The sequence below is a fragment of the Rhineura floridana genome, chromosome 22, assembly GCF_030035675.1.
Source record: "Rhineura floridana isolate rRhiFlo1 chromosome 22, rRhiFlo1.hap2, whole genome shotgun sequence".
Classification (NCBI taxonomy): Eukaryota; Metazoa; Chordata; class Lepidosauria; order Squamata; family Rhineuridae; genus Rhineura; species Rhineura floridana.
Window position 1 is genome coordinate 12,870,219 of NC_084501.1, and position 22,669 is coordinate 12,892,887.

The following is a 22,669-nucleotide window of genomic DNA, read 5'->3' on the forward strand; positions in this document are numbered from 1 at the left end:
AGTAAAGGGGGATCAGGTCTGCGTGGGAGCTGCTTGCCTCTGCCTCAGAATGAAGCTCTGCTTCCAAGCGTGTGCCGGCAGGGTACAGCCGTTCAGCAGTGAGAGGGGAAACACTCAGCATATGCCCAGAGGTACTTTTCCTTATTCTGTAATACTTCATATCTAAAAGGGTGTGGCTAGTAGCATGAGTGGGGGAAAGCTAGGCCTACAAGACAGAGGCTACCTGGGAGATTTAATTTTTCTGTATTACTACTGATTTTGATTCTAGTATTCCTGGAAAATGGAAGTAGTGGGTCTTGGAAAAAGGTAAATATGTTATCCTTTACTGCAGGGATGGAGAATCTGTGCCCTTCACTACCGCACCATGTTGCTGGACTACAGCCCCCTCCAACCCTGACCATTGGCGATGCTAGTTGGGGCTGATGGGAGTTGGAATCCAATGCCTGCTTGAGGGCTACAGGTTCCTTGTCGTGTTTTACCCTTCTGTGAATGCATTCAGTAAGTGGTCCCTGATTGGTTGGTATCACTCAATGAAGGAGAAGGCAACTGGCATACAGGTGGAAAGCATCTAACCATCATGACTAGTATCCATTTACTACATTTGCACACACACACACACACACACAGAGAGAGAAATGGATGGACATTCATAGCCCAATTGAATAGCATGATTTGCATTTGTAAGAAAACGGCAAAGCATCCAGCTCTTTCTCCTTAAATAATTTTTTCTCCAGCTCTCTCTGAACCAACATGAGACAGATAAACAGGGAGAACTTAGCACAAGGGGGTCATTCCAGACTGTTCAGGAGCAACATCCTTCGTGGAACTGTGGAGCATTCAGGCAGAGAGGTTGACTGGTATAAGTGTTTGCCTGGTATTCAGAGGTAGACTGCTTTTGTCCACCGAGGCTTGTCCACAGAGGTCATCTTACAAATCTTCTGCTCTGCACAGGCCAAGTAAGGCTGCCTGGTAATTGCCATTTGTTTCGGCCTGGTGAAAGGTTAGAAACAGGATTTCAGAAGGCCATTGCTTAAATAAATCAGGGCCGTGATACAATCAACATATTAAGCACATCTTCAAGGCAAGAGATTTCATCCCCCGCCCTCCCAATGTAAGAATATCCACTGAGAGAAGCCAGTTTATAAAAGCTACATAAGAAGATCCCCACAGGATCAGAAGAAAGGTCTGTCTAGTCCAAGATACTGCTTTCCACAATGGCCAACCAGATTTTATTCATTTGTTTATTTAAATACTTTTGTGCCCCCCGCACTTTTTAGCAAAACAAAAAGGGGCTCCCAGAGCAACTTACAACTCACTAAAAAAGACAACATTGCTGCACTCAGGCTTGCAATCTAAGAAAAGACATGGCACAAAAGGAAAACGGGTTGGGACGGGATGAGGAACTAAGCAAACTCAGGCTCAAGTTCCGAGTTTGCAAGTTGTTCTATGAGCAGCTGGGATTGAAAAGTTCAAGGAGAAGGGGCACCAAAAATTGTCAGTCCCTCAGCTGCATCAATGGAGCGGCCCTGCACCCCTTCTTTTGCTTCCCCCAGTAGCAAAAGCCCGGAGCCCTTACCCGGATAAACGAGTAGAGGGAGATCCCATAATGCTTCCTGAACTCCGCACGGATGCTCAACAGGTCAGTTTCGCTACGAGAAATCAGGATTCGGGCCAGAGTTCTTGGGCTGGCTACTGGACCCTTTGTGGGGGAGGGAGGGGAGACAGAACAGATCAGGAGAAGGCGACCAGTCACATCTGCTACGCACGAAACCCTGACCCAGAATCAGGTCGTCTATGAATGATTTAGCACCGGGTTCCCCACGAACATGCGGTGCACTATGGGCGAGAGGCGACCGAGGGCTGACTTTTAATAGATCACACCAAGGGAGCTGCTCTGCTACGCACGAAACCCTGACCCAGAAGACCAGTCACATCTTTGCGAGCTGTCTTGTTTTTTAAAAAATCAGGGCTGTCACCCATTTTAAGTGCATAGGACAAGGTTAAGGCCGGCACTCAGCAGCAGAGCATCTGCTTTGCATGCAGAAGGTCCCATCTTCAATCCCCGCCGGCATCTCCAGATAGGACTGGAAGACAGCTGCCAGTTAGTGTTGCCAACAGTGAGCTAGATCGACCAAGGATCTGACTCAGTAGAAGACAGATTCCTATGTTCCTGTACCCCCTGCAGCAGCTATTTGGGGTTATGCCAAGATAAGAAAAAAAACCCAAAATTTGTAAAGGGGTAGTTGATGCGAGCCGTCATGAGCTCCTAGAAGCAGGGAGGGAGGGAGACAATTGTGACAGACAGACTCACCTTAACCGCTTGGTAGAGCTTTGTGGCAAAATAGAGGGGGGTGTTTCTGAGGACAGAGACTGCAAAAGAGAACGGATTTTTTTTAAAAAGAGAGAGAGAAGATAAGCTCAATTTTTCTTCTCATTTCTTTTCCCTGATAGGTCTTGAGTGCCTTTTGAGAACAGGCAGAAATTCAACAGGGCCTAGGGATGTGGGGAAGAGGCTGCACCAGTTGGATTTCTACCTATTAAAACAACACTGCATATCTAAAGGGAGAGAGGAAAGTTGGCAACCCTCAGTTTGAGCTGGTTTTGAAACTTTGCCATCAGTTTGCAAAAGTTATTAGTCACATTTTCTTGACTAATTTTTTCTTGCCTGCACATAGGTACGTCCACTGCTTATAAAATTAACATTGTGCGTCAGGTCAACCTCGGTTCTGCACCAGAAAAAGCTGCATTGTGCAATCCGTATAAATGAGCAAACCCACCTTGCTTATTTTGCAAATTTCCCTCCCTTGCAATTTTCCTTCTTTCATTTTGCATCATTCATTGCAGCTTAGCTAGTTTTGACAAGGACACCAATGCCTCACCCTCAGGCACTGAAAATCCTATTCAACCACTTGCTAGCTTAGGAGAGTCAAGGAGAACCACAAGGACTAGTAACTTCATATTTAAAATTTAAAAAGTTCTGAGGTTTTCATCAGGCCTCATTTACAAGCAGAACCATGAGGGCTAATGACTTGATTTTTTTTAAAAGGAGTGTTGAGATTTTCTGGAAGCCAAGTTCCACACCCATCTGTTAAATTAGCCTGTCTGGCCAACTTGCAAGACATTCTTCCCCGTGGCTCCCCCAAACCTCTCAGCAACTCCAGCAGACAAGCAGCAAGCTTGGCATGTGTTTTTTCCCACCTCCCACCCCCTCTTTACAGGCAGATCTGATTTGAAGGCCGTTTGGGACAAAGAAGTATGAATTCTGAGCTTAACAACTGACACACACATAGTCATCAGCTATTTCAAGCATATTTTTAAAACCACCACCCAGACAGGCTCGTCTTCCTCATTTACGCTCACTGACGCCTTTTCAGCCATTGTTAAAAGCTGTATAACAGGTAAAAATTCACCAGGTGAGGCTCTCTCCCCCATTATTACATCTCCATGGTAGAGTAACTTGACCTGTTGGGTTCCTCCTCAACCAAACTGCTCTGGATGGTGTCCAGAGGGAGGGATGGAAATCAGTCCATTTTATTCTCACAACAAAGCCTGTGAGGAAGGCCAGGCCATCGGATAGACTTGCCCATCCAATCAGCATCACAGCTAAGAACTGCTCTGAACCCGGGTCTGAGCCGCTATTTATAATCTCATGACTTCTGCTTGCTCCAGTTGCAACAGATCTCACTATGGAAAACATGAAAATATCAAGGACAAGGTTGTCCCCGAGCCCGTGCAGAGTGTGTTCCCACAGCCTGCCTCCACATCCATTCAGGGGGAAGGGAATTCCATGTTCCTTGTCCTGCAGGACTGAGCTCCCAAACCTCTCCATTTGGGAAATCAAGCTCTGACTCCACCCCAGGCATAGGGAACCTCATTCGGCGCAAGGGCCACATTCCCTGATGGACAGCCTTCCAGGGGCCAGGGCCGGCATTAAAAGTGGGTAGAGGCAAAGCTGCATCCACACACTCCTCATCCACACACAACCCTTTGGTCCCATTTATTCACTTGGGGATGGGCCAGAGAAACGCCTTGCTGCCATACCTACCCAGCGTCAAGCCAGCCTCCTGGGCCTTCCCCTGTAAAATTTTCGCCATGGCTTCCTCTATCTGGAACCCCGTCATCTCGTGGTACCGCCTGAAAACTGTGGGCGTACAGAAGGATTCAGCTGAGCCTTATTCTAAATGTCATCGTTAAAGCATGCTCCTTCCCTAAATTAATATCAGCGCTGCTGCTTCACTTTTAATTTTGGACTTGCAAAGGAAGTGGTCTCCGTGGCGAGGAAGGCAGGCAGGTGGTGGCTGGCTGAAGGCAGACGGAGGTGGTTGGGGCGCTGCCAGCCAATGGTGCCAGCCCCCCCCACCCAATGGTGGACCAGCCACCAGTGGATCTCCGCCGTTAGAGCAGCCTCACCCTCTCGTGTTGGCGCTGTGCGAGTCTCCGGTCTGGGCCAGCCTCCTGACTGGATGGCAGCAAGGCCAGAAGGGTGACATGCAGAGATGCAACAAGGAACCTCCCTGGAAGGTGCCATTCACCGCTTGTAAGTGAGACAGGTGACATGGGCTGGCAAAAAATATGTCGGCCTGCAGGTTCGTGGCCAAGCAAAGATCTGTGATTCCTATTGACTTGTAGGGATTCTCTAAAGTCTGCAGCATTGTGAGTGTTGATTTGAGTGGATTCTCTAGTTTATAGTATAACCCCAAAGGCCCCAGGACCCATCACTATGCACAGGTGGACAGATATGGGGTGGAGGAGACAGAGCAATTAAAGTCCTCCAGAAACAAGTGCCTGGTTGGCGGGCATGTTGCGGGGGGAGCATAGAAAGGGATCTAAGTAGTCACAGTACCTGATGATGAGAGGGGAAGAATTACTCACTGGAGGGATAAGCGCAGCAGCAACATGAGTTGAAAAGAAGAGCCCCTGAATAATCTAGGGTCTCTTGACTCAAGGGCTTCATTACGACTCTATTTTAATATGTTGCACAGGATGCCAACATGGCTAACACAGCTTCTCCCTCCCCCAAAACTCCACAGATACAGCAAATGCAGACATTGCAAACTGGCCCTTGCCTCTGTTTAGATGTTCGTGGCTGCGTTGGGTTAGGATCCTAATCCACTCGCTGTCATCCAGGCTGCCTGGGTCACTGCCACCCGTGCCCACAAGGGCCTGGAAGAATGCACAAAACAAACACCTTTAGTAGGTTGTTTTGACAAATGATTGCACAGTTAAAATAACAACAGAGTTTCTCGTTGGAAAACTAGCCTTGCCGACTTGATTCAAGGCCCAGGACTCAATCAGGGCTCCTCAGCCCCCATGACCTATTTGAAGCACCAAGCCTTCTCCTTACCAAAAACATTGGTAGCAGAAGCAGTGCACAAAAGCCCCAGCGCATGTACAGAGTGAAATCTGATCAATCCCACTACAGAGTAACCAGAGTCTGCCCTACATATATCTGAGATTAGGGAACCAGCACCCTTTTCTCACTGTAGATACTAGCCTTGCCTCACTCAGTCTTGACTAAGAAATACACCCAGGTTGAATATGAATTGAGGGCTGTTGAGGCTTTAGCCCAAAAACCTATTGGGCTGTATTCATCTAAGTGCTACTCAGAGTAGACCCACACTGAAATTAACAAACCTACATTAGTCATGCCTGTTAACTTCAGTGAGTCTCCTCTGAGAAGGACTGACATTGAATGCCACCCATTACATCTTAAGTATCTCTGATCATGTGCAGAGTGCCTTTCCCTGACTTCATCATTATTCATTAATCTCACGCAGCTGGAACAGCAGGCAAGGAAGAACTCTTAAGGAGATATAGCAGGCATTTTTTATACTAAATAATTTCAAGCCATTGCACAAATACATATCAAACGGCACATTTGCACATGCAAGTACATTCCTTAATGCTATTTGGTCAGCGTTGTTCTCACACACACACACACATTCTCTTTCTGCCTTCTTTCTGTAGATGATTTTTTTTGAACTGCCATTGTTGTACTTTTCATATTTATGAACTACAGGTAACCTCATTGGCTACTGATGATGCCAGATGACCCCAGTGGGACTTGCATGCATCTGATATTGCCATGAGGTTGCAATATGTTGACTTTCTCCTTCCAACCTTCCTCGTGATACCTCACCTTTGTATCTTGTCTTATCAAGACGTAGTCAATGACTCCAGGATACCTTTCCCGGTTACCCTGCGGGGGGCAGAAAATCAGAAAATCATGACATTTTGGCATAGACTGGAAGTCTCAAATTGGATCGAGATTCCGCTAATTGTGCTTTACTTCCACCAACAGAATCAAAGCGACTTAAGTTAGTTGTTTCCATGGGTGTAGTCGACCAGGGTTTGGGGGGAGGGTGTCTTAGAACCTTTATTTTTTGGGAACAGGGTCCCAGTAGGGTCCCTATGTCTCCAGCATCCTGAGAGCCAATCAGCATGAAAGGGGAGTGTCTTAGCCACTGAGAAGAATCTTCTAACATGCTTCCTTGACCTTTCCTGCTGATTGGAGCCAATCAGAGTGAAAGGAGGTGAGTCAGCTAGTGAGAAGACTCTTTTAAGTAGCTAACACTTCCCTTTCATGGTTATTGGCTCCTAGAGACACCTGTTGTTGTGGGAGAAGGCATTAACAAGGATCTCATTCTCAACCCAGCAGCAGAAAAAGGGGGCATGGCCATAACTAACATGAAGGGACCCTGCGCTTCTGAATTTGCCACTGTACTACTCGTCATTCCTGAGTTGCCCCGTTGATTTCAACGTGACTAAAGTATGGATAAGTTAGTCTGGGTTCAACCCCAGAGTTGCACTGGTTGCTGATTTGTTACCAGCCCAGGTTCAAGGTGTTACCATTGGTATATAAAGTCCTTTGCAGTTTGGGACCAGTTTACTTCCAGGACCGCTTTAACCTATATGTGCCCACTCAACCGCTTCAATTTGCAGAAATAGCACTGTTACAGATGCTACATAATACTCACTCTGTGCTTGTAAGAATTCATTCTTTTAGTGTGGCAGCATCTACACTTTGGAACTCCCTGCCTATTGACATCAGGCAGGCGCCATTGCTGTATTCTTTTTGGTGCCTGCTTAAAATAGGCAAGCCCATCCAGAACACACACAGCTGTTAATGCGTTTTAATCTCTTTTTAGCTGTTGTTGTTGTTGTTATGTGCCTTCAAGTCAACTATGACTTATGGCGACCCTATGAATCAGCGACCTCCAATAGCATCTGTCATGAACCACCCTGTTCAGCTTGTAAGTTCAGGTCTGTGGCTTCCATTATGGAATCAATCCATCTCTTGTTTGGCCTTCCTCTTTTTCTACTCCCTTTCGTTTTTCCCAGCATGATTGTCTTTTCTAGTGAATCATGTCTTCTCATTATGTGTCCAAAGTATGATAACCTCAGTTTCATCATTTTAGCTTCTAGTGATAGTTCTGGTTTAATTTGTTCTACCACCCAATTATTTGTCTTTTTCGCAGTCCACGGTATCCCCAAAGTTCTCCTCCAACACCACATTTCAAATGAGTTGATTTTTCTTTTATCCGCTTTTTTCACTGTCCAACTTTCACATCCATACATAGAGATTGGGAATACCATGGTCTGAATGATCCTGACTTGAGTGTTCAGTGATACTTTTTAGCTTACTGCTGCTTTAATAGTTTTTTTAAAGTTTTTAATTACTTTTTAACTGTTTTTAATTGATAATTTTAATGTTTCTTGTAAACCACTTAGAGGCTTGTTGTTTTACAGTCAAGCAGTGTATAAATTTTGTTAAATGAATAAATAGTGTCCAATCTTATTTTCTGGCTAAGAACAAATACTTGTAGCATCATCAAGACATAAACTTTCAGCAGAAATGGACCACACTTCAGGGGCTAATGAGGGCTACCAGCTTGCCCACTGCACTTTAGTTTTCAACAAAAAAGTCACTGTTTTCCAAGAATGTGCCAATGTTTAGAGATCATGTGCACAAGAAGATGATCAGGCTCCCCAGTTAAATCATTTCTAGTAGGGCTCTCACCGGATTAAAAGGAATCATTTTATTTGTACGCAGATCTGCCGACTGGTTAAATTTGCATGTGGTGACAACAGCAACTCATAAGCAAGGAGTCTGCTTCCTATTTTTAGTATCTAAACTGAGCTGATGTGTGCATGTTGCCTTAGAAGACGTGTTTCCTCCTCCGTGTGGGGAAGACGGCGAAATCCTCTCCTAAGAGGGCAATTCCCACCTGCCATTTTCATAATTACATCTTGATCACCTGGTGGCATCTACTGTTCCCAATGCGTGTGTTTTATCGCTCTTTTTTAAAATGAAAATGTTATGTAAACCGCTTAGAGAGGTGTTTCTTTCCATTAAGCAGTCTCTAAATCTTGCTAAATCAACAAATAAAACAGTCTTACAATGCAGTCAACTGCTTGCAGGGCAGCTTTCCCTCGGAAAGGCAGCCTAAATGTGCATCTATAATATAAATCAGCATGTGCAAATAGTATGCAAAATAGTGCCTCCGTCCTGAGTCTTTCAAGGACTGTTGCAATGCCTCTGCAATTTTTTTTTATTTGTCGACCTTTGTATGCCGCTTGATTGTAATCAAACCTCTAAGCTGTTTACAAAAACTAAAGTGAAAATGATCAATGAAAGGCCAGGCATTTGAAAACATTCACAAGGTAATTAAAATGAACAGCAAGCAAAAGAGCGGTTGAGACATGTCAGCTTCTGTGTGTCTGAAGAGGATTGCCCAACCGAAATGTGTGGCCTGGAGAGAGGGCCAAAGGGAGTGGCCCAGAGAGTCACATTTGGCCCCCAGCCCCAGGCCTGAACTTTCCCACCTCGATGGAAAGAGCCACCTTCTCCAGAGTTTAAAATGGCCTAAGTGGACCTCTGGGTCTCAAGGGTCATGTTCTACCTTGATCAAGGCCACAAGGAGGTCATGGAAGCAGTCGCTGGTCCCAGAAGCAACATCCTTCTCTAGGTCTGAATGGAAATCTAGGCGTAATGGGGGAAAAGGGAATGAATTTGAACCCAGATTAAAGGCAGCGGTTTGCACAGGCGATGGTAATATCCCCGGATATCTATTCAAGCAGATAAATTTGGCACTTGGGGGGGACGGAGGAGAATCAGCTTTACAACAAACACCATCTACATCTGTGATGGCCGCTTTGCCACACCTTGTGGCAGCGAGTTCCACGGGCTAACGGCGCATCATGCGAAGGAGGACTCGCTTCTGTCCGTCCTGAAACCTCCAGCCTCATGATCCGAGTATTATCAGAGAGGGTGAAGAACTTCCTATCCAATTTCTCCACGCCACGTATATCCTCTCCCGGCACCCCCAGGGGTATTTTAAAAGGGGGGAGAATGCACACTTGCTTTTAATTTCATTCTCCTGACCCCCAGGTTATACCGATTGTGTGTGTGTGTGTGTGTGTGTGTGTTATTTTTACCATGCTTGTAAAAATCCAAGATTTCTCGGATCTGCTGGCTCGTTCGGGTGGAGAGGATTTCGATTAGGGTGTCCCCCTCCAGGCCCTGCAAAGAGGAAGGATGTCTGCCTTAGAAAGTGAACTGCGGCAACCCCTTCAAAGGTAGAGCACGAGATCTCTACTGGAAGGAGAAGCATCTATGTGGTAAGATTCCTGGCTACGACGCACACCTCTCCTGTTGCTCCAGGGATGGAGCAAGATGGAGGAGGTCACATCTGCCTAGCAACCGCAGGGCTGTACATCTCGATTCAGACCCTGGAGAATGGCTGGCTGGCATCGGATGAGCAGCCAAAGACCCAGCAAGAGCGGATGGTCGGAGCACCTGCTTTGCTTGCAGAAGGTCCCAGGTTCAGTCACCACTGACATCTCCAGGTAGTCCGGGGGGGGGGGCAATCCATGCTGGAAATTGTGGAGAGCCGCTGCCAGCCAATGTAAACAATACTGAGCCAGATGGACCAAAAGTCTGACTCACTATCAGGCAGCTCCCTGCTTCAATCAGGCTTTTATTCAGAACCGTGAGGACTAGAATCTTACTTAATTTTTAGGGCATGGGCTATATCTCAGTGGTGGAGCCCCTGGTTTGCATGCAGAACATCCTATGTTCAGCCCCCAGGTTGGGTTGGGAGACAGCCATGCCTGCAGCCCTGGAGAGCGGCTTCCAATCAGTGTATTTCCCATCTCAGAATCAGGCTGTGTGTGTGATTCAGATACCAAAACAAGACCTACACGTATGGACTGATGGCTCTACCTTCAGGGCCACATTGATTTCATGTGCATCATACTGAGCTGCCGGCCTCAGCAGCCCCACGATAACGCCCTCTAGGTTCCCAGACACAGCTGCTTCCAGAGTCTTCAGTAGGTCCTGGGGAGGGGAAGCAGAAAGGTTTTAGAACTTGACTTAAAAAGGGGGCAGGCCTCGCTAAAAGTCATAGAATTATAGGGTTGGTAGGATCACCGGAGGTCATCTAGCCCAACCCCAACCCCTGGTCAATGTAGGATTTGCAATGTAGGATCTTGCAACTGCAGCCAGCATCCTTAACAAAATAGCCACCCAGGCCTCAAGGTTCCAGGACTTGCGGCAAGCCGGTTCTCAGCCCAAGTGAAGCAGAAGCACAGGTGTGGTCCAGAACAGGCAGGCGCCGAGATCCAGCGCTGGAATGACTGGGGAAGGAGGCAAGACTCCCTGCAACATCCTCACACCAGAGAGAAGCTTACACAGATCGAACAGTCAGCTCTCAGCCTGGATATTTATAGGGTTTGCTGGACAGGGACTGGCCCTTGGGGGTCAGCTGACTGGATGGATCAGGCAACTGAAAGTGCAGCCTAGGCAGTGCTATCAAGCCATCTGCCCCACAAAGGGGGGGGGGTTAAATTTGTAGCTAAGCCTCTCTCACGACAAAGAAGCGAAACAAATACTTTCTTTCCGGTTCAGATTAAAGCTTTGACCAGTCTTTTTGCAGTGTGGTTCCAGTTCAAGGCTTCTGTTTATACCGCTCAATAGCATTACAGACATGTTCTGAGAGTTTCTGAACAGTCTCCAAGGGCAGCCCTATGCAGACCTCCTTGCAGCAGTCTATGCTGGCTGCTACCAGGGCATGAGATCAGAGTTCTCTCCCACCTGCACCCCCAGGAAGGACCACAGTTGGCAAACCATCTGAAGGTTATGAAAACAGTTCCATGTCACAGATGATGCTCGGACAGACTTGTGAAGGGCCAGCTCTAACACTGCCCTCCCCCAAACTCTAGATCTAATGGGGGGGCGCCCCCAAAGTGCAGTTCTAGCTCCTACCCTAACCTGTTTAGTGAAATCCAGGAACTCTTCAGCGATCTGCTGCCTCTGTTTGTTGCTCCTGTTGGTCAGCAGGTCAATGATGGTTCCATATGCGACACCTGTCACAATAGATAGCGCAGTTTAGAGGCTACCGCTAAACCATGATTGTATATGTGTACCCTTCATATATATTTCTTCCCACACTTCTGCGACAGTAAAAGTCAACGTTTGCAACCGTATGAATCTAATGTGTGCAAATTATGTCCGTTTGTTGGCTTGCTTCTTAGATTTGCACCCCACTTTTTACAGGAGGCTCCGAGGCGGTAGAGACAGCATTCATAAGATGCTACAGTTGTGGGTCTGAGTTCTGACGCGTGTCAACTAAAACTGAACCTAACGTGACAGCGTGGAAGAGCATAGATTGGAGGGAGCCAGATTCAAATCCCTTCTGAGCTATGAAGCCTACAGAGTGAACATAGGCCAAATGGCCACCTCTTCAGTTAGCCTACCTTGGAGGGCTGTTGTGTGGAATTTTTTTAATGGAAGAACAAAACCCACAAGTGTCCCAACTGTGCTTCACAATCATTATGGATTGCTTACCTTTGCCACTGACAGCCTTAAGGAGAGCCTGGACATCTTTCTCTACCTCGAAGCTCAGGTGGGGTCTAATGGTCCCCAGTGTGCCCCACACCGCCGTCTAGGGCAAAATAGGGCAGCAATGCAACAGTCAGGACCCTGAAATCTCAAAGATTCAATGAGCACTGATCATACAACTGATGCAAAGAAATAACAGGCTTTGGCTGCAAGCAAATCGGGCAGCTGTCTCCCAATCCCACAGAGCGGGTGTAGGGAATAAAGCACCAACGCTTTTTAACAAGTAACCTGAACCAGTCGAGCGGTGGGGGGAGGGCAGGTAGACAGAAAGGCAACCTATTCTTCCCTCGCTGATTCCATCTTTAGTAACTACTTGTTTGTTTATTCTCAGGCTTTACTTCCTTCCTCTTCCTTTCTTTGCTAGTCAGAGATACAGCCTTTGGGTGCAAGCCTCATGGCTCTACACTGGCCACATGTATGTGTGTAGTCAGAACGACTTTCTTTCCCAGTGATAATAAACCTTCCGTTTCTTTATCCTTTCAACCAACAGCCTTGCCAGACTATTTAATTCTGCACCCCGTTGCAATATATACCAAGATAGGAAACCTCAGGCCCGGGGCCCATGTGTCCTCGAACTCCGGAGATCCTCTCGCTTGTCCGGAGAGAGGAAGGGGTGAGTATGTGTGTGTGTGTGTGTAGAGAGATTAGTCTACTGTACAAAGTTACATTTGTTCCCTGCCTACTTTGGCACCTGGCCCTGCCCATCATTGGCATGTGGCCCCCAAAATGTTGTCCGGAAGGGAATGTGGCCCTCGGGCTGGAAATGCATTACATGAGGGGGAACTGCTTTGTGCAAAAAAAAAAAAAGTGTATATTTAGGCAAAAGGGCAGCCAGGTTTGCACACACTAAAATGCTGGTGAATTTTCATGAGGGCTAAAATAAATAAATGGCAAATGGATGTGGAGAAACCAAATGGGCAGATTTGTCCCTCTCTCCCGGCCACTCACCTTATCCACCAGGGGCAGGTGCCCAAGGATTTCATCTGCCAAAGAGAGTTTCTGAAGCCCGCTCACCGGCGACATTTGCAGCCAAACGCCACACTTTCAAAGATATCAGACAGGTGGGAGTTAGTATTACAAGTGATACAGCACATAGGGGACCCATCTGAGACAGGCGTGTGTGTTTGATGCTGCAATCTGAAGGTGCTCCTTACCAGGGAGTAGGGCCGAGTAAACACGCACTGGGGATGATGTCACAAGTTACGTTATATTATTTATTTATTTGATTGATTGATTGATTGATTGATATCCCGCCCTGCCTCCCAGTAGGAGGTCAGTAGGGCTTGCCAGTAGGGATCTGGAAGAAATTCAGATTGATTTGATTTGCAGTGCAAATCTTGCGGAGCTGTTAAGTTGTTCACCCTCTCTCTTAATAGTACAATTCATTCCGCATCTGTGTTGGAACTGTTTTTCAGATGTGGGCTACGTTCTAGTATTAAGAGAAAGAGAGATAAGATTGAAAAAGATGTTTTGTTTTTAAGGTTTTTTAAAAGATGTTTTGTTTTCAGGATGGTTTTTAAGATGTTTTATAGATGTTTCTGACAGCCAGGGTGGTGTAGTGGTGAAGGTGTTGGACTGCGACCTGGGAGAGCAGGGTTCGAATCCCCACATAGCCATGAAGCTGACTGGGTGACCTTGGGCCAGTCACTGCCTCTCAGCCCCATGAAAACCCTATTCATAGGGTTGCCATAAGTCGGAATCGACTTGAAGGCAGTACGTTTACAGGCAGGGGAAAAGTCTCAGTGCAGGTGACTAGAAATGAGAAAGGCTGCATTGTAGGTCTACTTCTGCGTAAATGCTGCCCTGGAAAGCAAAAGCTAACCTTGGGGTCAGCTATTTACTTATTTATTATCCCTTTTGTCATAACGGTGGAGACTTGGAAATAAGGCAGCTCCTTATGTCCCTATTTAAACCATCCCTTTCCTTCTTTCCGGGAGACCCAGTGTGGTGCAGTGGTTAAGGAGTTGGACTACAACCTGGGAGACCAGGGTTCAAATCCCCATGTAGCCATGATGGTGACCTTGGGCCAGTCACTGCCTCTCAGCCCCATGAAAACCCTATGCATAGGGTCGCCGTAAGTCGGAATCGACTTGAAGGCAGTACATTTACACGTTTATAGATGTTCCTGGGGTTTTGTCATTTGTTCGCTGCCCTGGGCTCCTTCTGGGAGGAAAGGTGGGATATCAATTTAATAAATAAATAAATAAGAGAACTTGGGGGCATTCATTGAAGCTGAATACTGTGAGGTTTAGGAGGACAGGCAAAAGAAAAGCCTTTTTTGCATAGCGCAGAATTAAACTATGGATTTCATTCCTACAAGAGGTAGTGGGGTGGCCAGCAACCTGGGTGGCTTCTAACAGAAGATCAGACGCATTTGTGGAGGATAGCGGCATCAAAGGCTACTAGCCACAATGGCTGTGCTCTTGCTCTAGGGTCAGTGTGCCTCTGAAGACCAGTTGCTGGGACCCGCAGGAGGGGAGAGTTGCTGTTGCGCTCCGGTCCTGCTTGCTGGCTTCCCATTGGGGCATCTGGATGGCCACTGTGAGAACAGGATGTTGGACTAGGTGGGCCCCCTTGGGCCTGATCCAGCAGCCAGGCTTTTCATATGGCCTTGAACCTAATTTCCACTCCTGAGAACAATCTGCCAACAGAAACACGGCTCTCCTAAACCCGTGCTTTTGCAACTTTTACGATGCGGTTCTGCAACCGACGCATGTCTCCAAAAACTTGCATGTTAGGAGAAAGTGTGCATAGAAGCGCATGCGTCCGTGAACATAAGCTCACTTTGCCTTTGTGTCTGCTTTTTTGTGCATATTCTTTGGCCGGAGAATTGCCCTGCCAAATCTGGAGAAGTGCACATTTCAAAGGAGGGCTGGGTTGTGGCCTGCATATTGTTTTGGAAAGTTCAGATTAGGTAAACTCACATTTAAATGCAAACGGAGCCAAATTCCACTCACCCCACACCCCTGCGTGGAACCCTTACATAGATCCATAGGGGCCCGGCTTGACAGGGCAAGGAGGAGGTAAGACTAACCCAGTTTTTAAAATGACTTTCTCCCATTCCTCTCTCTCCACTTTCTGTCTTCAGGATCAACCCAAGGAGAAGGCAATCATTCCACCCATCTACCTCAGACTGGGCCCCCAGAATCCCAACCGCACATGGGTTGCCAACTTACCCGCCTTTTAAACTGGCCTTGCTCCTGTGATGTTAAACAGCAACAGTGAAGCAGGGCGAGGCTTTTCCCCAGCACGGAAATGCCGGGGAAAAGCTTCACCCTCCCACTCTTCTGTGTCTTCTGAAGGCCAAGGAGCAAGGCCCATTTTGGAAAGTTGGCAACAACTCTCGAGCCCCACCGATCCAGCCCCCTCCCAAAAAATCTGGGGCCAAAGAACCTACCTGGCTGTTGCACCTTGTTCCCGGACAGCAGTGAGCGCATTGTCATAAGGCTAGTGGGGGTGACAGCCACCTCCACCCCCACCCCGAGGGAGGGCCTCACTCGCCCAGCCAGTGATAAGAGCGCAAAGGAAAAACCAGTCTGGTATGTCGCACTGGAGCCAAGAACGTCTCTTGCCTTGCGCAAGGCACCCTGCCAGATATCATAATTCCTTTCTCCCTGGCAGGGATCCAACTGGCAACTTTTGACAAGGGTGGAGGGATGGAGCACAGGTGCATCCAAAGAGATGCACCTGACAGGTGAGGTGACAGGTGACCTGGCGGCATGGAAGAGAGTGGCCTGGAAGGAAGAATTGTGCTAAGTGATATTGGCCAGTCCCTTCTTCTTTTCAAAAACAAATCTGAAATCTCTCACTCACCTCTGTGCTAGGCTTAATGGCGCAATTTAGCTTAATGCAGATCGCTTACCCTGAAGCAGAAGTGGAGAGGCAAATGCAGGCCTCCCATGCCCTTCCTGATAGTCAACCCACGCCCTCTCACACACACACCCAACTTTCCCTCCTCCTCCTTGCTCTCCGTGTGTGTGTTTATTTATTTATTAAATTTATATCCCACCCTTCCTCCCAGAAGGAGCCCAGGGCAGCAAACATAACCCCTAAAGCACTCTGAAACATCTTAAAAGCAAAAGACTTTAAAACATATTAAAACAACACATCTTAAAAAACCCATCAAAGCAAAACATCTCCTTTTTTAAACGGCTTTAAAAACATCTTAAAAAGCAATCCCGGCACAGTCTGCATCTGTGTTGGAATTGCTTTTTAAGATGTTTTTAAAGCTTTTTAAAAAAAGATGTTTGTTGTAATATATTTTAATGTCTGTTTTTATTATGTTTTCTAGTGTTTTGAGTGTTTTTGTCGGCCATGCTGGCCTCCTACTGGGAGGAAGGGTGGCATATCAATTTAAACAACAACAACAATAATAATATAGACATGACATTCAATCCGTTCTGGAAGAGAAAAAGACCAAAACCCAATTTGCAGGTCGAAACTTGTCCAATAATGGTGGTGTGTTTGCAGACGAGCGTTATCAACAGACAAAGTTTCCTTGTAACTAGACGGGGGGGGGACCTCTTTTTGTGCCAAAATAGGTGAGGCAATGGATGTGACTCTTACTTTTGTACACCTGGCTATATTCCAGGCATGCAAAAGTCAACTCACAGTCCCACAGGCATGAATATCCCTCCATCCAAGCAAGCAAGAGGCATGATCGCAGTTCAAATATATGTTCCAGCTAGGCAAAAATATTTGCAGAGAGGGCGGGGCCAGGCTGGTGAGGGGCGGGGCCTGGTGAGACATTTGAGGGCTGGTAGAGAGGTCCAGAGGGCCGCGTTCAACTCAGAGGCCTGAAGTCCCCCCCCCCCAAACTAGACTAGAGTCAGTTTCTCAAGGAGCTTTAATCTTGGACATTTCCCCCGCAAAGAATGCGCTCCGTTACGGGATTGTGCAGCCTCTGCCCATGAATTAAGTGCATGTTCTTACTTGATCCAGTAGGAGTTGAATATTTATACTGTTTCTAACACCAACACCAACAGTTTTTCTTAGTCCGGAAATTTGGATTGCCTGGGTGCAGATTTTTTTGGGGGGGGGGGTGTGTTAAAAATGTACTGATAAAGCCGTAAAGTTTTTATTTGTTTGTTTGCCTGTTATGGGATGTATCAAACTGGTCTGTCCTACTCAGAGTAGACTTAACATATTTCCAGCACAATCCTAACCATGTCTGCTCAGAAATCAGCCCTATTTAATTCAGTGGGGCTTCCTCCCAGGTAAGTGTGGTTAGAACTGCAGCCTAACTTGAGTCGATTGATTTCAGTGGATCTTAGCCTGGACCATCTTAGGCTGGAGAAGAGAGGAGATATGATCGCACTCTTCAAGTACAGGAAAGGTTGCCACACAGAGGAGGGCCGGGATCTCTTCTCGATCGTCCCTGAGTGCAGGACACGGAATAATGGGCTCAAGTTGGAGGAAGTCAGATTTCGGCTGAACACCAGGAAAAACTTCCTAACTGTTAGAGTGGTATGACAATGAAACCAATGACCTAGAGAGGTAGTGGGCTCTCCAACATTGAAAGCATTCAAGAGGCAGCTCAACAGCCATCTGTCAGGAATGCTTTGATTTGGATTCCTGACTTGATGGCCTTAGAGGCCCCTTCCAACTCTACTATTCCATGATTCTATGAATAAAGAGCTGACTGAATTGCCAGGAACTGAATGTGGGATTTCTGCATGCAAAGGAGATGGCACTTCCCTTAAAAATAATGGTAAGGTTCCAGTCCTGGAGAAAGCGCTGGCATAAATAGGGACATAGGAAGCGGCTATCTACCAAGTCAGGTCCTTGGCCCATCTAGCTCAGTGTTGTCCACACAGACTTGCAGCAGCTTTCCAGGGTTTCCAACAGGGGCCTCTCCCAGTCATACCTGGAGATGCCAGGAATTGAACCTGAGGCAGAAGCTCTATCTCTGACCTACAATCCGTCATGCAGAAGGATCTCCAAAGAAGACCTCAAGATCCAGGCAGGTTTAGATATCGCCTTCCTGCCCTGATTATAGGACTCTAGGAAGGAACATCTTCCTGGCGTTTGTTTGGAAAGAGGATGGTGGCCTAGATGGATTTTTGGTCTGATCTACCAGGGCTCCTCTTGGTTTCTTCAGCGCAAAGGGATCTGACAAATTCACAGAAGGTAGGTGTGTCAATGGCTGCAAACCTGGATTATGAATAAAACCTCTGTACCCAGATGCAGTCTACCTCTGATTGGGGGCAACAAACAACATCTGTCTGTCCCCTGTCAGAGGCAGGATGCTTGGCTTGATGAAGCTTTGCTTTGATCCAGGAGCTGGCTGCTTTTGTTTGTTTGTTTAAAGAAGTAATGCTTCTTGTTGTTATAAACGAAAACGGTCAAGGTCCAGAATGACCTTCTTTTCTCTCCCTGCCCCCCACCCACCCCCGTTGAAATTCAAAAGTCCCAGAAAGGGTGCCTCTGGTACACCCGAGTAAATACCACCATGTTGCCGGGTTGCATTCCTGTGCCGAATTCCTTTTGAGAACAAAAGCCAACCCTCCCATGTCCCTAGAAGAGGCGAGGTAGACATTCTTGTGCTGAGCCTCCCCTGTGGAACAAGTCACAGGCTTCATCAAAGCTGGTCAAAGGAAGCCACTCAGCGGAAGGCAAAGTCTCTGGATGTTCTTTAGATGGGAAGCCCTTTGGGGCAGAGACCTTGTCCTCTTGCACTATGTGAAGGGCCAGGCAGGTGATGCGCTAGATCAGTGGCAGTAGTGTAGTGACAAATTCAGATGTTCAGGGTCCCTTCATGATAGCCATGCCATGTCCCCTCACAGTCATGTCCCCTCGCTCATTCTCCATTGTCATCTCCACACTCCTTAGTTCTTCCCAAGTTCAACTTCTCCCACAACAACAGATGCCCCTAGGAGGCAATTGCATGAAAGGGGAGTGCATTAGCTGCTGATAAGAGTCTTCTCAATGGCTGACTCAACTCTTTTCTCTCTGAGTGGCTCCAATCAGCAGGAAAGGAGAAGGAAGCATGTTAGAAGGCTCTTCTCAGTGACCCAACACACTCCCCTTTCATGCTGATTGGCACATAGAGTGCTGGAGACATAGAGACCCTGGATGACTACACCCCTGATCAGTGGTCCCCAAACCGTTTCGCCTGCACAGACCACCTGAAAATGGTGAGGGTCTTGGCGGACCATTTAAACATAAGAAGAGCCTGCCGGATCAGGCCAGCGGCCCACCAAGTGTTCCAACGGGAAGCCCCCAAGCAGGACCTGAGCGCAAGAGGACTCCCACTTCCTGCGGATTCCAGCAACTGGTACTCTGAAGCATGCACTTAATGATTTTTCCTCCCACTGTAGCAACTGTAATGAGCTGTGCCAGATGCTTTATGGGTTTTAATTGTGTTTCGATTGCTTTTTGTATTCCTCGTAATGTATTTCACTGGACTTCAAGTTGCAATATAATAAGATGCATATAAAGCTCAAAAGAAGCAATAAAAAGAGCGTCAAAGCTCAGTGTGAATATTTGAGTTTGCCACCCTGGGCTCCTGCGGGATATAAATCAAATAATAAATAAATAAATCCTGGGGATTGTAGTGCTGAAAGTTTTCTGCTAGGAATTCAGAGCAGTAAAGTTCCCTGGGAAGATCAGCCAAGTAAAGTGTCACCAGGTGGTGCTGTGGGACAATATATGCCTCCCCCAACCATGCATGCAGATGTTTGATTCCAGTGAGCTTCCTTTATAAATTAAGCCCAGAGAAGGGAAAGTTGCAACAATACCAGGTGAATTATCACTCTGGTTAGGGCTGAATCTTGTGTGGTGAGACTAGAGCCAGATCACATGGCACACTTAAAAAAAGTTTTAAGTAATTTATGGTGCAGCTAGTCCTCATTGTCTCCAGGCCAAGTTATTTTCTGTTGGACTTGTTCTTGTTTATTTATTTATTATTTTATTTCTATCCCGCCCTTCTGGCAGGAGCCCAGGGTGGCAAACAAAAGCACTAAAAACTTTAAAACATGATAAAAACAAACTTTAAAACACATTAAAACAAAACGTTGTTGCTATGTGCCTTCAAGTTGATTACAACTGATGGTGACCCTATAAATCAGCGACCTCCAATAGCATCTGTTATAAACCACCTTGTTCAGATCTTGTAAGTTTAGGTCTGTGGCTTCTTTTATGGAATCAATCCATCTCTTGTTTGCTGTTCCTCTTTTTCTACTCCCTTCTGTTTTTCCCAGCATTACTATCTTTTCTACTGAATTGTGTGTTCTCATTTTGTGTCCAGAGTATGATAACCTCAATCTCATCATTTTAGCTTCTAGTGATAGTTCTGGTTTAATTTGTTCTAACACCCAATTATTTGTCTTTTTCATGGTCCATGGTATCCGCAAAGCTCTCCTCCAACACCACATTTCAAATGAGTGAATTTTTCTCTGATCTGCTTTTTTCACTGTCCAACTTTCACATCCATACATAGAGATCGTGAATACCATGGTCTGAATGAGCCTGACTTCAGCGTTCAGTGATACATCTTTGCATTTTCTAATCCTCTCATAGCTGCCTTCCCCAGTCCTAGCCTTCTTGTGATTTCTTGACTATTGTCTCCATTTTGGTTAATGACAAGTTCAATGTCCTCGTTGTCAACTTTAAAGTTACATAAATCTTCTGTTGTCATTACTTTAGTCTTCTTGACATTCAGCTGTAGTCCTGCTTTTGTGCTTTCTTCTTTAACTTTCATCAGCATTCATTTCAAATCATTACTGGTTTCTGCTAGTAGTATGGTATTGTCTGCATATCTTAAATTATTGATATTTCTCCCCCCAATTTTCACACTTCCTTAATCTTGGTTCAATCCTGCTTTCCGTATGATATGTTCTGCATATAGATTAAACAAATAGGGTGCTAAAATACATCCCTGTCTCACACCCTTTCCGATGGGGAACCAATTGGTTTCTCCATATCCTGTCCTTACAGTAGCCTCTTGTCCAGAGTGTAGGTTGCGCATCAGGACAATCAGATGCTGTGGCACCCTCATTTCTTTTAAAGCATTCTATAGTTTTTCATGATCTACACAGTCAAAGGCTTTGCTGTAATCTATAAAGCACAGGGTGATTTTCTTCTGAAATTCCTTGCTCTGTTCCATTATCCAATGTATGTTTGTGATATGATCTCTGATGCCTCTTCCCTTTCTAAATCCAGCTTGGACGTCTGGCATTTCTCGCTTCATATATGGTAAGAGCCTTTGTTGTAGAATCTTGAGCATTACTTTACTTGCATGAGATGTTAAGGCAATAGTTCGATAATTACTGCATTCCCTGGGATCCCCTTTCTTTGGAATCGGGATATGTATTGAATGCTTCCAGTCTGTGGGCTATTGTTTTCTTTTCCATATTTGTTGACAGATTTTTCTCAAAATTTGGACAGATTCAGTCTCAGTGGCTTGTAGCAACTCTATGTGTATGCCATCTGTTCCTGGTGATTTATTTCTTCCAAGTATTTTAGAAGCAGCTTTCACCTCACATTCTAAAATTTCTGCTTCTTCATCATACGGTTCCTCCATGAATGAATCTGTCATCCTTGCATCTCTTTAACAGAGTTCTTCAGTGTATTGCTTCCATCTTCCTTTTATTTCATCTCGGTCAGTCAGTGTGCTCCCCTGTTGATTATTCAATATCCCTACTCTTGGTTTAAATTTCCCTTTAATTTCTCTAATCTTTTGGAACAGGGCTCTTGTTCTACTCTTTTTGTTGTCCTCTTCTATTTCTATACAATAACTATAGTAATAGTTCTGTTTGTCCCTACATACTAGTTGCTGTATAGTTGCATTTAGGGTTCTAACCGTGTTTCTATCTCCTTTTGCTTTTGCTTTCCTTCTCTCTTTAACCATTTTAAGAGTTTCTTCAGTCGTCCATTGAGGCCTTTCTTTTTAACTAGAGGTATTGTCTTTTTCCATTCTTCCCTGATAATGTCTCTGACTTCACTCCATAGCTCTTCTGGTTCTCTGTCAACTAAGTTTAAAGCCTCAAATCTGTTCCTTATTTGATCTTTATATTCTTTTGGGATGTTATTTAAATTGTATTTTGGCATTATGATTGCTTTGTTCTTCTTCTTTAGCTTTACTCTGATTTTCGATATGACCTGTTTATGATCTGTACTACAGTCTACTCCTGGTCTTGTTTTCGCAGAAAGTATGGAACTTCTCCATCTTCTGCTACCAATTATATAATCAATTTGATACCTGTATTGACCGTTTGGTGATGTCCATGTGTACAGTTGTCTTTTCGGTTGCTCAAAAAATGTATTTGCTAGAAACAAATTATTGGCTTTGCAGAATTCAGTAAGTCTTTCTCCTGCTTCATTTCTATCTCCTAGGCCCCATTTCCCCACAATTCCTAGTTCTTCTCTGTTCCTTCTTCTTCCTGTACTTCTGCGTAAAATCTCTCCAATTCCTCTTCTTCTGCGTTTGCCGTTGGAGCGTAGACTTGGATGATGGTTATGTTAATAGGTTTTCCTTTAATCTCATTGACATAACTCGCTCAGACCTTGCGTTAGCTCCTAACTGCTTTTGCTACATCACTTCTCACTATTAAAGCAACCCCGTTTCTTCTTCATTTCTCATTTCCTGCATAAAATATTTTGTAGTTGCCTGATTGAAAATGCCCCATTCCCGTCCATTTTAATGCACTCACACCAAGTATTGTAATGGTGATACGTTCCATTTCTTGCTTGACCATTTCTAACTTTCCCTGGTTCATGCTTCTCACATTCCGTGCTCCTATTGTGTACATCGTACAACTCCGGACT

General features: G+C 45.8%; 1 protein-coding gene across 3 annotated transcripts; it reads right to left on the reverse strand.

Annotated features, from left to right (window-relative positions):
- Positions 1-628: 628 nt before the first annotated feature.
- ANXA9 (annexin A9) lies at positions 629-15,377 on the reverse strand. Of its 3 annotated transcripts, XM_061605940.1 has the most exons (13): positions 15,300-15,377; positions 12,851-12,943; positions 11,849-11,945; positions 11,273-11,367; positions 10,226-10,339; positions 9,439-9,523; positions 8,904-8,983; positions 6,140-6,199; positions 5,067-5,163; positions 4,046-4,141; positions 2,312-2,370; positions 1,577-1,699; positions 631-990 (listed from the first exon to the last, which is right to left on the reverse strand). In XM_061605940.1, exons 2-13 carry the CDS (start codon positions 12,923-12,925, stop codon positions 928-930), a joined length of 1,044 nt encoding a protein of 347 aa, XP_061461924.1. In that variant the 5' UTR covers positions 12,926-12,943; positions 15,300-15,377; the 3' UTR covers positions 631-927. The 3 variants fall into 3 exon arrangements, with proteins under 3 accessions (XP_061461925.1, XP_061461924.1, XP_061461926.1); XM_061605941.1 differs by lacking the exon at positions 9,439-9,523 and having other exon boundaries at positions 629-990; positions 10,204-10,339; XM_061605942.1 differs by lacking the exons at positions 8,904-8,983; positions 9,439-9,523.
- Positions 15,378-22,669: the final 7,292 nt, after the last annotated feature.

Bases quoted from the DNA above. Each gene is read 5' to 3' on its own strand.
- ANXA9 (XM_061605940.1), bottom strand. From the start codon at position 12,925: ATGTCGCCGGTGAGCGGGCTTCAGAAACTCTCTTTGGCAGATGAAATC. The intron at 8,984-9,438 runs GTAAAAATAACA...CATTACGCCTAG, and splicing joins CTTGGATTTTTACAAGCATG to ATTTCCATTCAGACCTAGAG. The intron at 991-1,576 runs GTAAGGGCTCCG...ACCTTTCACCAG, and splicing joins CCCTCTACTCGTTTATCCGG to GCCGAAACAAATGGCAATTA.